General features: G+C 37.1%; 1 protein-coding gene across 2 annotated transcripts in view; it reads right to left on the bottom strand.

Moving 5' to 3' along the window:
* The window catches only part of LOC102801287 (complement receptor type 2-like), a 91,698-nt gene that overhangs the window by 57,616 nt on the left and 18,797 nt on the right, over positions 1–15,285 (bottom strand). For both annotated transcript variants that reach the window (XM_085492405.1, XM_085492406.1), the window contains 4 exons: positions 10,682–10,855; positions 6,658–6,849; positions 2,460–2,645; positions 1,989–2,210 (listed from right to left, as the gene is read on the bottom strand). In XM_085492405.1, coding sequence (XP_085348531.1) covers positions 1,989–2,210; positions 2,460–2,645; positions 6,658–6,849; positions 10,682–10,855 — 774 coding nt within the window. The remainder of the gene's footprint in view (positions 1–1,988; positions 2,211–2,459; positions 2,646–6,657; positions 6,850–10,681; positions 10,856–15,285) is intronic.

Genomic DNA, 15,285 nt, shown 5'->3' with positions numbered 1-15,285 from the left:
TTTTGTGAGACCATGGAGCTCCCAGTACGTCCAAGTGAACTGTTGGATATGACTACAGACGGAACTGCGTCTTTATTTTATACGATATATTTTTTTTTTTAAATCGGGATCAGTGCTCCCAAATCAACTGAGCCGACAAAGTGGATTACAAAAATAACAGTTCCATGAAAGTGGCTATATTTGTGTATGATGAATCCTGAGTCGGTAGTTTTGGCATGTAACCTAATGGTTTTGGTTATTGTTACAAATGCACAGTGCAGACGTAATTTTGTTTTCATTTTTTCACTTTATCTGGCGCCAGTGCACGTGTGCTTGGATGTTTTTTTATTCAGTGATTGGGCTAAATATTTGACGACGTTGCCAACGTATTCAACATACGAAAATAGCATGTGTGGGCGTGTGCGCGAATGATAGATGCAGACGAGATTTCTCGTCGCAACGCGTTTTATTAGTTTATTTCCAACGCGAGTGGTCGGCGCCTTTGATTGCGTTTAGTTTGTTCTTTCATTCGCAAAATCTATCGCTGGCACCGTTTATTTTGTTATGTCTCACAACTGAATGTCCAAGCTGACTTTGTATTGGCTGTAATTATATTTTTTTTTTGTAAAACAAAAAAAAGTCCCGACCTTTCCAGTCTAAAACGTATTCTGCCCCAAACCAAACAGCCCTTTTCAGGGCCAATCACATGTTCCAAAAAGAGATGTACCGGCACACTTGCACACTCTGTTTTGTTATAATAAAGTTACATTGGGGATTGTTGGAAGGGATGTGTAAATATGTTTGGTCAATTCCATAAGCAAAATCACAAAATGAGGTCGAAAAGCAATGGAAAAATGTTGACCTAGAGCAAGGTCAAATTCCGTTTTACGCACTTGAATTTTATCTGGACTACGTGCACGCGTTGCGCGTGTTATTGTCAACAAAGTATCAAAACAGATTTTCGAACGCCCAAGCCCGAATTTAAATACATGTGAGCTCGGCCAAGCGAGTCACGCTGACAGATTATGCAAGTATCATCGATATCATGCGACAGGTTGAGACGTTTTATTCAACGTTGTGGGTAAGCTACGATTTAGGACTGTCGTTTTATAGCGTTACAGGCGATCATGAATATGTGAATAACACACATATATTGAAAAAAACACATGCGAAGAATTTCAGAAAGACTTTTTTATTTAATTTATTTATTTATTTGTATTTCGACGGTTGTCCGACTTTCTTTCCACTGTGTGAGCTACTGACAAATATAAACAAATAATTAAACCATCGAGTCCTCTAGTCGACTGGGACGTAACACTCTGTTGTACAAGTCCTAAAAAAAAATTCTTATTGTTTGCAAAATGCCCAATTAATTCAAGCATGACTCACGGTTACCGGCAGGGCGCCGATCAGTTACCGGGGCTTTGTTTACCATGCATTCATTAATCGAAGGTGATAAATAGTCGGTATTGGTCCTATCAGTACGGTAATTGTCCAGCCGGTACAGTAAAGCACCGGCCGGTACGGTAACGCAACGGTCGGTACGGTAACGCAACGGTCGGTACGGTAACGCAACGGTCGGTACGGTAAAGCAACGACCGGTACGGTAAACCGAGTCAAACTCACAGGAAACCGGCTGGGTGGTAATGATCAGTTCCCTAAGTACAATGACTACGGTAAAACTTAAATTAGACTCTATTTTAGGGGTCAAGAATGATTGAAATGTCCGAAAAAATGACACCAAAATATTTAAAAAATCAACCTTAAAAACTTTAAAACACCCAAACTCCTGTTAAATGGAATTTATGGCAGAATCCAGTATATAGCACACAAAAACACATAATTTCACATTGACATTTTCGCTTATAATAAACCATAGATATAACAGTTTATATAAACCTGATTTGGGCAATGAAATAAGGTGAGTTTTGAGCTATACAGACTTATTTACTGGCAACAAACTAATATCATCAAGGAGAGTAATATATGAAAAGTAGAAAAAGCCTTACCTGGACTACAATATGGCATATTGTCAGATAATCTCCACTCCTCATTATCACATAAATCAGGTACACGTACATCATAATTGCTCAATGTATACCCGTTATCGCATTCATATAATCGTTGTGTGTCTTGAACTAGACGACTATGAATAGGATTACTATATTCATGGTTATTAATAAGATACTTGATATTACCATTGACTATAACACCATCCCTTGGACATAGCTCTGAAAACAAAAATACAACACAATTATGGAAGACATAATATAAAAAAAAATATTATAAGCACATTATTAAGCGTAAAAATACACAAAAACTACTTTTATGTTTGTCAAATCCCATGTCATGTTTTGATGACACTATGACATTTGTTTGTCTCGTTTTTACATTTGATTTCACGCATAACAGGATTTTGCAGTAAATTGAAAATGGTCTTTAGTGAACTGTGCTACAGAAGATAGTATAAGACTACATACTTGCAATACAGGAAGGTGTGTTTCTACTCCAAGTGCCAAACTGACATCTTCTTTGATATTCATTCTCCAGTCTATAACCACGTGAGCATGAATAAACTGCATATTTGTTATGAGGTACCTTGCCATCTATTATTTCTTGTTGTATAGAAACATGTGGATCACTATCTGACAATGGTTGGCATGGTTCTGTAAAAAAACTAGTCATTGTTAATTACACAGTCCCCATTCCAATGAGGGTAAATGATATTTATGCCTGAGATAAGTAATATAGCCAAAAAAGCAGGGTGACTTTTTGCTTTCAAGATCACAACATATATATAGACATGTAAATTGCTAAACACATACTGTAATGACTTTTTGGGTGTTTTTCTAATGGAATTTATTTTCACTGATTTTTGACGAGTTGAACATATGAACAAGCAGCCTGTCAGCTGAGATAGCTCCGCTGTTAGCAATGCACATGGCAATTAAAGAACAGAAGATATCATTAGAAAATGAACAAATCTGAGAGAGGTCCACATGTAGTACCTATATGTATAATATATCAAAGCAATTGGACTTGCGGTTTTCAACAAGAAGTCGAAAATATCACTTTTTACCAAAAATGACAAAAATATTCACCAAAATTAGAGAATTGAAGATATCATCATGAAATGAACAAATCTGAGAGAGGTCCACATGTAGTACCTATATGTATAATATATCAAAGCAATTGGACTTGAGGTTTTTAACAAGAAGTCGAAAATATCACTTTTTACCAAAAATGACAATAATATTCACCAAAATTAGAAAATTAAAGATATCATTACAAAATGAACAAATCTGAGAGAGGTCCACATGTAGTACCTATATATGTAATATCAAAGCAATTGAACTTGCGGTTTTCAATAAGAAGTCGAAAATATCACTTTTTACCAAAAATTACAAAAATATTCACCAAAATTAGAGAATTGAAGATATCATTATGAAATGAACAAATCTGAGAGAGGTCCACATGTAGTACCTATATATGTAATATCAAAGCAATTGGACTTGCGTTTTTCAACAAGAAGTCAAAAATATAACTTTTTACCCAAAATTACAAAAATATTCACCAAAATTAGAGAATTGAAGATATCATTACAAAATGAACAAATCTGAGAGAGGTCCACATGTAGTACCAATATATGTAATATCAAAGCAATTGGACTTGAAGTTTTTAACAAGAAGTTGATGAAAATATCACTTTTTACCAAAAATGACAAAAATATTCACCAAAATTAGAGAATTGAAGATATCAACATGAAATGAACAAACCTAAGAGAGGTCTACCCAAGGTACATATACACCAAGTATCAAAGCATTCAGGTTTGTAGTTTTCAAGAAGAAGTCGAAAAAGTAAAACATTGACACGGACGACGACGGACAATCACTCATATGATAAGCTCCGCTCGACAAAGTCGACAGCGGAGCTAAAAAGATAAACAAGATAAAACACTGTGTGCCCTCTCAACAGGAGCCATCATGAGCAGACTTTACAAATCATGGTTACATATATTAACTTCCAGTAATGGTTACTCCTTCCCCCAAGTTTGAAGAAATTTATATAACCCAAGGTTGGGGCAAAATTTCAAAAAACCTGATTTTATTGTTCATAACAACTAAAACAAGTCATTGAAAATGACACAGTCCCCGTTAAATTTTGGAAAGTTCTCTTTGTTCTCGTCATATTAAAGCAAAGGGGTTGTCGCGAGCGTGTCCTTGAAACTTGAGTTCCAAGTGGCGTATACAACAGATTGTTTATTTACATCAAAACACGTGTTCCGTGTAGTAGTAATATGGCCAAAAATAAAAACAGCCGTTATTCGTCCATCTTTGATCTGATAATGAAACACACTGATATGTATGATTTATGTGCCAATACGAATGAAAATGGTACATAAATTGTGGAAATATAGTAGTAAGGCCAAAAAGTCAGATGGCTGTCAATCGGCCATCCTTGACAAGATTTTGAAACAAATTGTCATGAACATGCATCCTAACATGTATAAAGTACATGTATGTGCCAAATTTGAATGAAAACTGACAGAGCACACATAAAGAGATACCGCATAAAAAAACAAAAAACAAGATGCCTGCCAGTTGACCATCTTTGATCCAATTGCGAAATAAATCGTCATGAACATGTATCCTAACATGTACAATCTATGTACCAAGTTTGAATCACAACTGACAAAGCACATCCAAAATACAACATTTTCAAAAAACAAGATGGCTGCCAGTCGGCCATTTTGAATCGAATCGCTAAACCACTGCATGTGCATATGTCCTACATAAGGTACTAGGCACATGCAAAGAATGAACGGAATCGGTCCACAGGATTCTGAAAGATGACTCTGGACAGACTGACAAATGGACGCACGGACGGACGGACACACGGACAGACAGACTCAGGAACTCACGGACGGCTGGGGACATGTATCCTAACATGCATGATTTATGTACTAAATTTGAATGAAAACTGACAAAGCATGTCCAAAATACGACATTTTCAAAAAACAAGATGGCTGCCAGTCGGCCATCTTTGATCCACTTGTGAAATAAATTATCATGGACATGTATCCTAACATGTATAATCTATGTACCAAGTTTGAAAGAAAACTGCCAGAGCATGTCCAAAATACACTATTTTCAAAAAACAAGATGGCTGCCAGTTGGCCATTTTGAATCGAATCGCTAAACCACTGCATGTGCATATGTCCCACATAAGGTACTAGGCACATGCAAAGAATGAACGGAATCGGTCCACAGGATTCTGAAATATGACTCTGGACAGACTGACGGACGGACGGACTGCCACATGGACGGACGGACAGACTCAGGAACTCACGGATTGCTGGGAACATGTATCCTAACATGCATGATCTATGTACTAAATTTGAATGAAAACTGATAAAGCATGTCCAAAATACAACATTTTCAAAAAACAAGATGGCTGCCAGTCGGCCATCTTTGATCCAATTGTGAAATAAATCATCATGGACATGTATCCTAACATGTATAATCTATGTACCAAGTTTGAAAGAAAACTGCCAGAGCATGTCCAAAATACACTATTTTCAAAAAACAAGCTGGCTGCCAGTCGGCCATTTTGAATCAAATCGCTAAACCACTGCATGTGCATATGTCCCACATAAGGTACTAGGCACATGCAAAGAATGAACGGAATCGGTCCAAGGGATTCTGAGATATGACTCCGGACAGACGCACGGACGGAGACAGAATTATAAGTCCCCGTTTTCGGACTTCGTCCAGACGGGGACTAATTATCAGCAGTCGGCCATCTTTGATCAGATAACAAAATTATTGTATGTGGGTTTGTATGCCATGATGTACTGTCTATGTATAAACTTTTAAGTGAACTGCTCAAAGTATGACATTTATTGTAAAAACAAAATGGCCGACTGGTGGTCGAATTTATAAATCAAAATGGTGTGTATGAACTACACATAATGGTTAATAATTCCACCAAGTTTGAAGTAAATTGGCCGAAACATGCCCAAGATCTGGTTCCAGACATGTAAAAATACCAGATTTGGGCAACATTCAGTTGTGACTAAAAAGATCAGGTATCTCCTACATTCACTTGAAACACAATTTTTCAAAACACAATCAGTTTGTCACACCAAGAAAGTATTTACACTTAAATAGCTCCAGACTTACTGTCTGAAACCTCAAAATAACAGAGATTTGAACAAGCAGCCTGTCGGCTGAGATAGCTCCGCTGTTAGCAATGCACATTGTAATTAAAGAACAGAAGATATCATTAGAAAATGAACAATATGTATAGCATCAAAGCAACAGGACTTGCTGTTTTCAACAAGAATTCAAAAATATCACTTTTCACCAAAAATAATCATCAAAATTAGATAATTGAAGATATCACCACAAAATTAACAAATCTGAAAGAAGTCCACATGTAGTACCAATATATGTAATATAAGAGCAATCAAAATATCACTTTTTACCAAAAATTAAAAGAAGAAGTCGAAAACATTGACACGGACAACGACGGACAATCACTCATATGATAAGCTCCGCTCGACAAAGTCGACAGCGGAGCTAAAAAAGTAGGTGACAAAACCTATAACATGAACAGCCTTGTTAAATTAGTTGCCTGCCCCCAAAACACTGGACATGACTTTGAAACAATACTTACTTGCAACACATGTTGGAATCATGTTCCATGAGCCATTGAAACATTCCGCATCTTGTGTATGGTTTAGTACATATCTATTTTCATCAGTACATTCATAGTTGAGATGTGTTCCATGGTTTACACGGTAACCGATACGAACATTACGGTTGGTAATGTATGTATTCCTTGGTGGATTATTAACTACACATTGAGCTAGAAAAATAAACATGAAATTAGTGTTACTGAATGGTTTTGTGCTGACTGATTTTGTAGGAATCTGGAGTCACAATGGAATTCTAAAAATTATGTTGGGTCACCTTGGTGACTGCTTGAGAGTTTGTATGTGACTTCTGAAGGCACAATTTAAATGCATCAGGAAAAATCTCTGTATGTCAGTTACACATCACATTGACACAATATTTGACACATTCCATATTTATTTTGTGAAATCAAATGTAGTCTGTCTGAATGAAAAGCAAATCCAGTAATTAATAAGCATGAATTTCATAAAATTCATGAAATACATAATCATCCCCACTATTTTTTTTCAGAAACAGTAGTGAATGTATTATTGTTATAAAATTATGTGATTAATATGTGAGGATTTCAACCAGAAACAGAATTATCACCTCCATTTTATTTTGTGAAATATAACAACAATGATTTGAAATGAAACAGCATTGGTTTGAGCTGAACTGTGAACAAGCTTAAAAAACATAAGCAGTTGAAATAAGCATTAATTGGTTCTTGAATGTCTTGGAAATATTTCTGTATGATGGACACACAGACAGATGAATGTGCAGTACCCAAATTAATAGTCCCTGCTTTCAAATTTCAAAATAAACAAGTCATTGAAAATGACACAGTCCCCATTAAATTTTTGAAAGTTCCCTTTGTGCTCGTCATAATAAAGCGGAGGGGTTGTCGCGAGCGTGTCCTTGAAACTTGAGTTCCAGTGGCATATACAACAGATTGTTTATTTACATCAAAACACGTGTTCCGTGTAGTAGTAATATGGCCAAAAATAAAAACAGTCGTTATTCAGCCATCTTTGATCTGATTATGAAACACACTGATATGTATGATGTATGTGCCAAATACGGATGAAAATGGTACATAAATTGTGGAAATAAAGTAGTAAGGCCAAAAAGTCAGATGGCTGTCAATCGGCCATCCTTGACCAGATATTGAAACAAATTGTCATGGACATGCATCCTAACATGTATAAAGTACATGTATGTGCCAAATTTGAATGAAAACTGACAGAGCACGTCCAAGATACTGCATAAAAAAAAACAAGATGCCTGCCAGTCGACCATCTTTGATCCAATTGCGAAATAAATCGTCATAGACATGTATCCTAACATGTATAATCTATGTACCAAGTTTGAATGACAACTGACAAAGCATGTCCAAAATACAACATTTTCAAAAAACAAGATGGCTGCCAGTCGGCCATTTTAAATCGAATCACTCGACCAATGCATGTGCATATGTCCCACATAAGGTACTAGGCACATGCAAAGAATGAACGGAATCGGTCCACAGGATTTTGAAATATGACTCTGGACAGACTGACACACGGACGGACACACAGACTCAGGAACTCATGGACGGTCTGGGACATGTACCGTAAAAGCTCAATCAATTCGGCCACTCAAATAGTTCGGCCACCTATTTTTTGCGTCATGGTTAATTTTAAAATGTATCCGTTAGTTCGGCCATCTGTCCAGTCAGTCTATTGTTTGTATTCAATTAGTTCGCCCGGTGATGACACCGCCCGATTTTTACGTCACTCTCTCAACAAAGGTATATTTTCACACATCTATCACGTAAATACAATGTACATGTATAAGCATTTACATCCATGGTATAAGCAATCGGAATATCCGCCAGATGTGCAGTCATGGTGTCAACCGTGGTTGTACAAAAGATGTGTGAAATCTCTAGTACGTCCATGGTGAAATATACTCTGTTGATTGTCATTACAAATTACCCAGTACATCAGTTGTAAATAATCGCTAAGAAAATTCTCATCACGACGCCAAAAATATCGATAACGAACAAATACTTTAAGTCATTGCTAGCAGTCACTGACGAAACAAAGCTCCATGGTTTAGGCCGACACTTGACTCTCGTCTTTGGAATTTCAAGCAAGTCATACAAAGTCGCTAATGTGTTATGTTAAAGCCTCATTATTATTGGACGTAGTTTTGTTTACACAGTCACGCAGCACGTCAAAATATCTTCTTTTTTTCGGTTGACCCAAATAAAGTTATCTGCTGGATTGTTTCAGCACAGTCGTTTCAGTAATGTTCGAAACATTGTCTTGCAGAGTTGTTTGTTTAAAAGTCAAGTAGATTATTAATGTTAATGGGGTAAAAAATTAATTAATGCCGACTTGCAAATTGTATCGTCTTCGGCATTTCCAGTAAGTCGATACAAAGTCGCCAATGTGTAGCGTGAAAGCGTCATTTTTATTGAACATGGTTTTGTTTACACAGTCACGCAGCACGTCAAAATATCTTCTTTTTTTTGGGTTGACCAAAATAAAATCACCGGCTGGATTGTTTCGACACAGTCGTCCCAGTTATGTTCTAAACTTCCTCTTACAACGTTGTTCGTTTAAAAGTCGGGTGGATTTTTTGTTTTGTTTCAACTGTGGGTAAAAAAACATGACCGTGAAGTGAAGACTGTGCTCTCATAGAAGCGGTTTCAGTAGCGGTGCGTGGTTACGGTAAAGTGGCAGACGAGACGATGTGAGGTGTGAATCCTGGGCCTATCATTTCGACATTGTACGTCAGACTGAGTACTGACTGATGTACCCCGGTACATCCTTTAATTTCAAAAGAATATGTGATAATGTTGTGGCTGGTCAGAGTATCATGCTATAAAAGTGGCGATTTCTCTGGGGAAAGACACTCACTTTTAGTTTTCCTACAAGCTATTAGTACTTATTTTGTCGCTCGCTAGCCATGTCTCGAATCGATTAATTTTTTACTATTAGGCAACTGCCGAGGTCCCAGCTGTACCTGCTTCTATGTACCGGACACCACCCGCTCCGACCCACCACCACATTCTCCAAAAAGAGATACCGTAACAAAATATCAGTGTGTCGTCTTGTATTATGTTTTTCAGTGTTATTTATTGTAGTTTATTTAAAATATATTATTGTATTGTATGTATAGTTTAATTGTAGATAATTTCAAAAAAATAGTACAGCAATTAGCAATAAAGCATAATTCTATTCTACTCTACTCTATTCCAGTGAGTTTTTCACGTTACCATGTTTGTTTACATTTACGGGGAGCGTGACATAAAACTGTCGTCTCCATGGCAACAAAACAGCAGGTGGCCTGGTTGCGTCAGATTTCTTGAACGCGCTTGTAGTTTGTTTTAAAATTGGGTCAAGTCTCAGACTAGTACTACACCTTTACTCTAATCCCGGGAAAACAATATATTTATTCAGTTACCAGGTGATACACACTTCGAACCCAGTTTTAAAACGTTGAAAAATTATTCAAACAAATCGACCACTTTGGAAACATATTTTCTATATTTATTCAGTCAATTGGCCCACCCCCAAATATATTTATTTTTACATGGCCGAATTGATTGAGTTTTTACGGTATCCTAATATGTATGATCTATGTACTAAATTTGAATGAAAACTGACAAAGCATGTCCAAAATACAACATTTTCAAAAAAACAAGATGGCTGCCAGTCGGCCATCTTTGATCCAATTGTGAAATAAATTGTCATGGACATGTATCCTAACATGTATAATCTATGTACCAAGTTTGAATGAAAACTGACAAAGCATGTCCAAAATACAACATTTTCAAAAAACAAGATGGCTGCCAGTCGGCCATTTTGAATCGAATCGCTAAACCACTGCATGTGCATATGTCCCACATAAAAGTACTAGGCACATACAAAGAATGAAAGGAATCGGTCAAAGGGATTCTGAGATATGACTCCGGACGGGCGCACGGACGCACGAACAGAGACCGATTTCATCCGAACGTGGGACTAAAAACTTACCCCAGCATTTTGGTGTTGGAGTTGACCATGTCTCATTTTCAAGGCATCTGGTTGACCTGCTACCTTCAAGTAGATAATTATCATTGCATTCGAAAAAAATAACTGAATCTAAACCAAAGAAATTTCTGTCCCGGTTACCATTATATATTGGTTCAGGTGGTCCACAGTTGATAACTACAAAAAAAAAAAATTTAAATTTAAGATTAGCTTGTTACACAAGAGGTCTATTGACCAGCACAGCTATATGCACTTTGAGATGCACTATGTGAAATCAAGCAATCTGTACTGTCTGTGCAGTATTTAAAACAATGACAAGAACTCTTACAGTTTAGTCCAGTTAGTGCCAAACAGTTATTTACACTGATGTGACATGATACAAAGTGGAGCCAGTTCATTTGTGCTATTCCTTCCGTTTTTTCTATAATGAATTTTTATTTTCAAAGCAATCAGTCGAAAAAATCACTTTTTACCAAATCTGAGAGGTCCATCTATGAAGCAGTCAGACTTGCAGTTTTCAACAAGACCAAAATATCACCTTTTACCACTTTTTTTAAATGACAAACATATTTATCAAAATTAAAGAATTAAAGACATTCAAGTAACCTCTATGTTCAATATCAAAGAAATGAGTCATTACTTTTTACCAAAAATTACAATGTGTATAAGACAAACAAAATGGGTTGCAGAACTGAGCCCTGTGGTACACCGAAGTGCAATGGTGATGCATCCAACTTCACGCCATCAATACAAATGGTCTGTGATCTTCCAGTTAGATATAACTCGAATCAGGAATGGGCGAATGATGTAATGCCAAAGGTGTGTTTCAATCACTTTCGATGGTGTCAAAGGCAGCAGAAAGGTCCAATATAGTCAAAATACTGACTTTCCTCATGTCTACCACGTCCAGAAGGTCATTAACGATTTTTAGTAAGTCAGTCTCTGTACTGTGGTGTGATCTGTATGCAGACTGTAGTGGGTTCAATAGGTTGTTGGAAACTAGATGGTCATTTAACTGAAGTGGGACGATTTTTTCTGTAATCTTTGAGAGGGACGACAATTGGAAACGGGGCGATGGTTCTATAATTCATCAGGGTCGAGCGATGGCTTTTTAATTAGTGGATGGAATAGAATTAAATAGATGGAAAATACCAGAAGACAGGAATGCATTGATAATATAAGTAATACCGGTATATGGTAATAAGGTATCTAGACACTTCACTAACAAATATGTTGGTAGTGAATCCAGGTCACTGGTTTTTGGCGATGACAAGTTTTAAAATGACAAGTTTGACAACATCTTCTGAAACTAGGTTGAAATTAAACAAGTCATTGTCAATGACACGTCCCCGTTCCGTTCATATTTGAGTGACATATACATTCAAAGCAGATCATGACCGAAATGCACCTGCATATGTACAACACATTGTGCTAAATCTGAACAAAATCCATCCATGCATGACTGAGATCCGGTTCTGGAATTGTGAAAATACGTGATTTTGATGCATTTTCGGCCTTAAAATGGCCATCATTCGGCTATTGTTAAGCAGATCATGAAACAAATGCACATATCTATTTGTGACATGATGTACCATGTGTGTGTGAAGTTTGAACTTGATCAATCCAGACATGTCTTGGATACGGATCCAGAACTGAATTCTTTAACAAAATGGCCGCCAGTCGGCCATTTCGAACTTGATCCGAAAAAAAAAAGTCGTGCATCAAGGTCCTATTATGTTTAATGTATGTACCAAATTTGAACAAAATCCATCCATGCATAACTGAGATACGGGTCCGGAATGGTGAAAATGTGCGATTTCAATGCATTTTCGGCCTTAAAGCGGCCCCCATTTGGCTATCGTTAATGAGATCATGAAACAAATGCACATACATATTTGTGACATGATGTACCTTGTGTGTGTGAAGTTTGAACTTGATCAATCCAGACATGTCTCGGATACGGATCCAGAACTGAATTCTTTAAAACAAAATGGCCGCCAGTCGGCTATTTCGAACTTGATCCGAAAAAAAAAATGACGTGCATCAAGGTCCTATTATGTTTAATGTATGTACCAAATTTGAATGAAATCCGTCCATGCATAACTGAGATCTGGGTCCGGAATGGTGAAAATGTGCGATTTCAATGCATTTTCGGCCTTAAAGCGGCCCCCATTTGGCTATCGTTAATGAGATCATGAAACAAATGCACATACATATTTGTGACATGATGTACCTTGTGTGTGTGAAGTTTGAACTTGATCAATCCAGACATGTCTCGGATACGGATCCAGAACTGAATTCTTTAAAACAAAATGGCCGCCAGTCGGCTATTTCGAACTTGATCCGGAAAAAAAAATGACGTGCATCAAGGTCCTATTATGTTTAATGTATGTACCAAATTTGAATGAAATCCGTCCATGCATAACTGAGATCCGGGTCCGGAATGGTGAAAATGTGCGATTTCAATGCATTTTCGGCCTTAAAGTGGCCGCCATTTGGCTATCGTTAATGAGATCATGAAACAAATGCACATACATATTTGTGACATGATGTACCTTGTGTGTGTGAAGTTTGAACTTGATCAATCCAAGCATGTCTCAGATACGGATCCAGAACTGAATTCTTTAAAACAAAATGGCCGCCAGTCGGCCATTTCGAACCCGATCCAAAAAAAAAAATGACGTGCATCAAGGTCCTATTATGTTTAATGTATGTACCAAATTTGAACAAAATCCGTCCATGCATAACTGAGATCCGGGTCCGGAATGGTGAAAATGTGCGATTTTGATGCATTTTCGGCCTTAAAATGGCCGCTATTCGGCTATCGTTAATCGGATCATGAAAAAAATGCATGTGCATATGTCCCATATAATGTGTGATGTATGAGTGAAGTTTGAACTTAATCGGTCCATGCATGTTCGAGATACAGGTGATCACGGACGCACGGACGCACAGACGCACGGACGCACGGACGCACACAGGGCAAAACATAAGTCCCCGTTTTCGGACTGCGTCCGAACGGGGACTAATAAACACCGTCCAGTGAAGCGTTTGTCCACACAGACAGAATCAAAATCTGGCTAGACTCCAAGTTATCACAAATGGATTTAACTTTGAAATGGAAGTGGTTGAGAAAGCGTTGAGGAAGTTCAACAAGTGGAAATACAGTTGGACGAGATGAGAAACTTTTGTTGCCAAATAACTGATCTATGGTACTGAATAATTGTCTATTGGTGGCAGTAGCAATCTTTTCACTGCAATAGCTGGTTTTAGCACTATGAATGAGTTTTGTAACCATGTTCTTTGTATGGTTATAAATTTGTTTGTGGGCTACAAGCCCAGTGTGTAGCCATTGTCTATATACACATCTACGTCATTGTTTTGCAACCTTTAATTAACTCATCGCTGATCCTATTGAACCAAGGTGTTGCCTTGCGGTATGAGCATCGTCGTCAATTTGTCTTGATACCCTTCAATATTGTTTATATAATTCTATAATGCCGAAGTAATTTTACCAATTTTTTCATTCTCCAAAAGTTGAAGCAGTGTTCTCCCCAGAAATTTTCCATAGAGTCGTGGCTAATTTGCATAATAATTAGCATATAATTAACATAAATTAACATATTGTTTGTCATATGGGGGAAATAAAACAAGACCAGTTTTTTTTTCTATTTATTTTATGTACAATCTGTTATGTTTAGTATTATTGCAAATGTCCCACAGAAATTCTGAGTTTTCTGTTTTTTTTGCTTGGCCCAGCAATCAGCAACTTTATAAAACCCTGTTCGGTCCCGGTAAATTAAACATTGGGTTGATGATTCTCAGTGCTTATCTTCCGTTTCTGCTGTTTTCCTGTTAAGTACAACAACTGTTACGAGTCACGATACATACGCTACTATGTTCGAGCAATAATAGTTTTTCTGGCTGAAATTATCCATCTTTATGTATTTTTTTTAATCGTCGATGTTGTCTGTTCAACACAATTGTGAACAAGTAGAGACAACGGAGTTCTGAATTACGAATTGTCGCCATTGTTATACCACGTAAAATTGAGGCTTTTCCTTCAAGAAATAACACAAGTGTCACTCCAATTTCCACACGTTTCTTGATTAGAATTCCTGATTTCTAGTTAAATATATTATTTTCCATAATGCTTCACTTAATTCCACAGTCACTTGGGGGCTGAAAATCAATAAATACTAATTTTCAAAAAAAATGATCCGCTATACGTATATAAATAAACAAGTTGTGAAACACGGCACCTAGTAAATCGACACCCTGTCGGTTTCAAATGTCGATTTCTTACCTTAAAATGCAAAACAAAAATTTTAGAGGGGGTCAGGTGTTACGTTAATAACCATTGTTCATAATCGCTAACTTGGTTTTATTCAAAACTGCACAAATCCCGCGTTTTCTGATGATATCCGACGATTTCATGAACGAAAATGGCCAGCAGGCAGAATCAAGGGGGATTCGCAGAGAGTTCTGGGTAAATGAAGGAAATACTCGCTGTTACGGCACGCCTGATTGGCTGAAAATGAGTATGCGCACTTGATTTACCATTTGAAACCGACAGGGTGTCGATTTACTCGGTGCCGTGTTTCACA

Source organism: Saccoglossus kowalevskii, chromosome 17 (genome assembly GCF_978046115.1).
Source record: "Saccoglossus kowalevskii chromosome 17, keSacKowa6.1, whole genome shotgun sequence".
Taxonomy (NCBI): Eukaryota; Metazoa; Hemichordata; class Enteropneusta; family Harrimaniidae; genus Saccoglossus; species Saccoglossus kowalevskii.
Note: the sequence above shows the minus strand (reverse complement) of the source record. Positions and strands in the feature narration are given on the sequence as shown.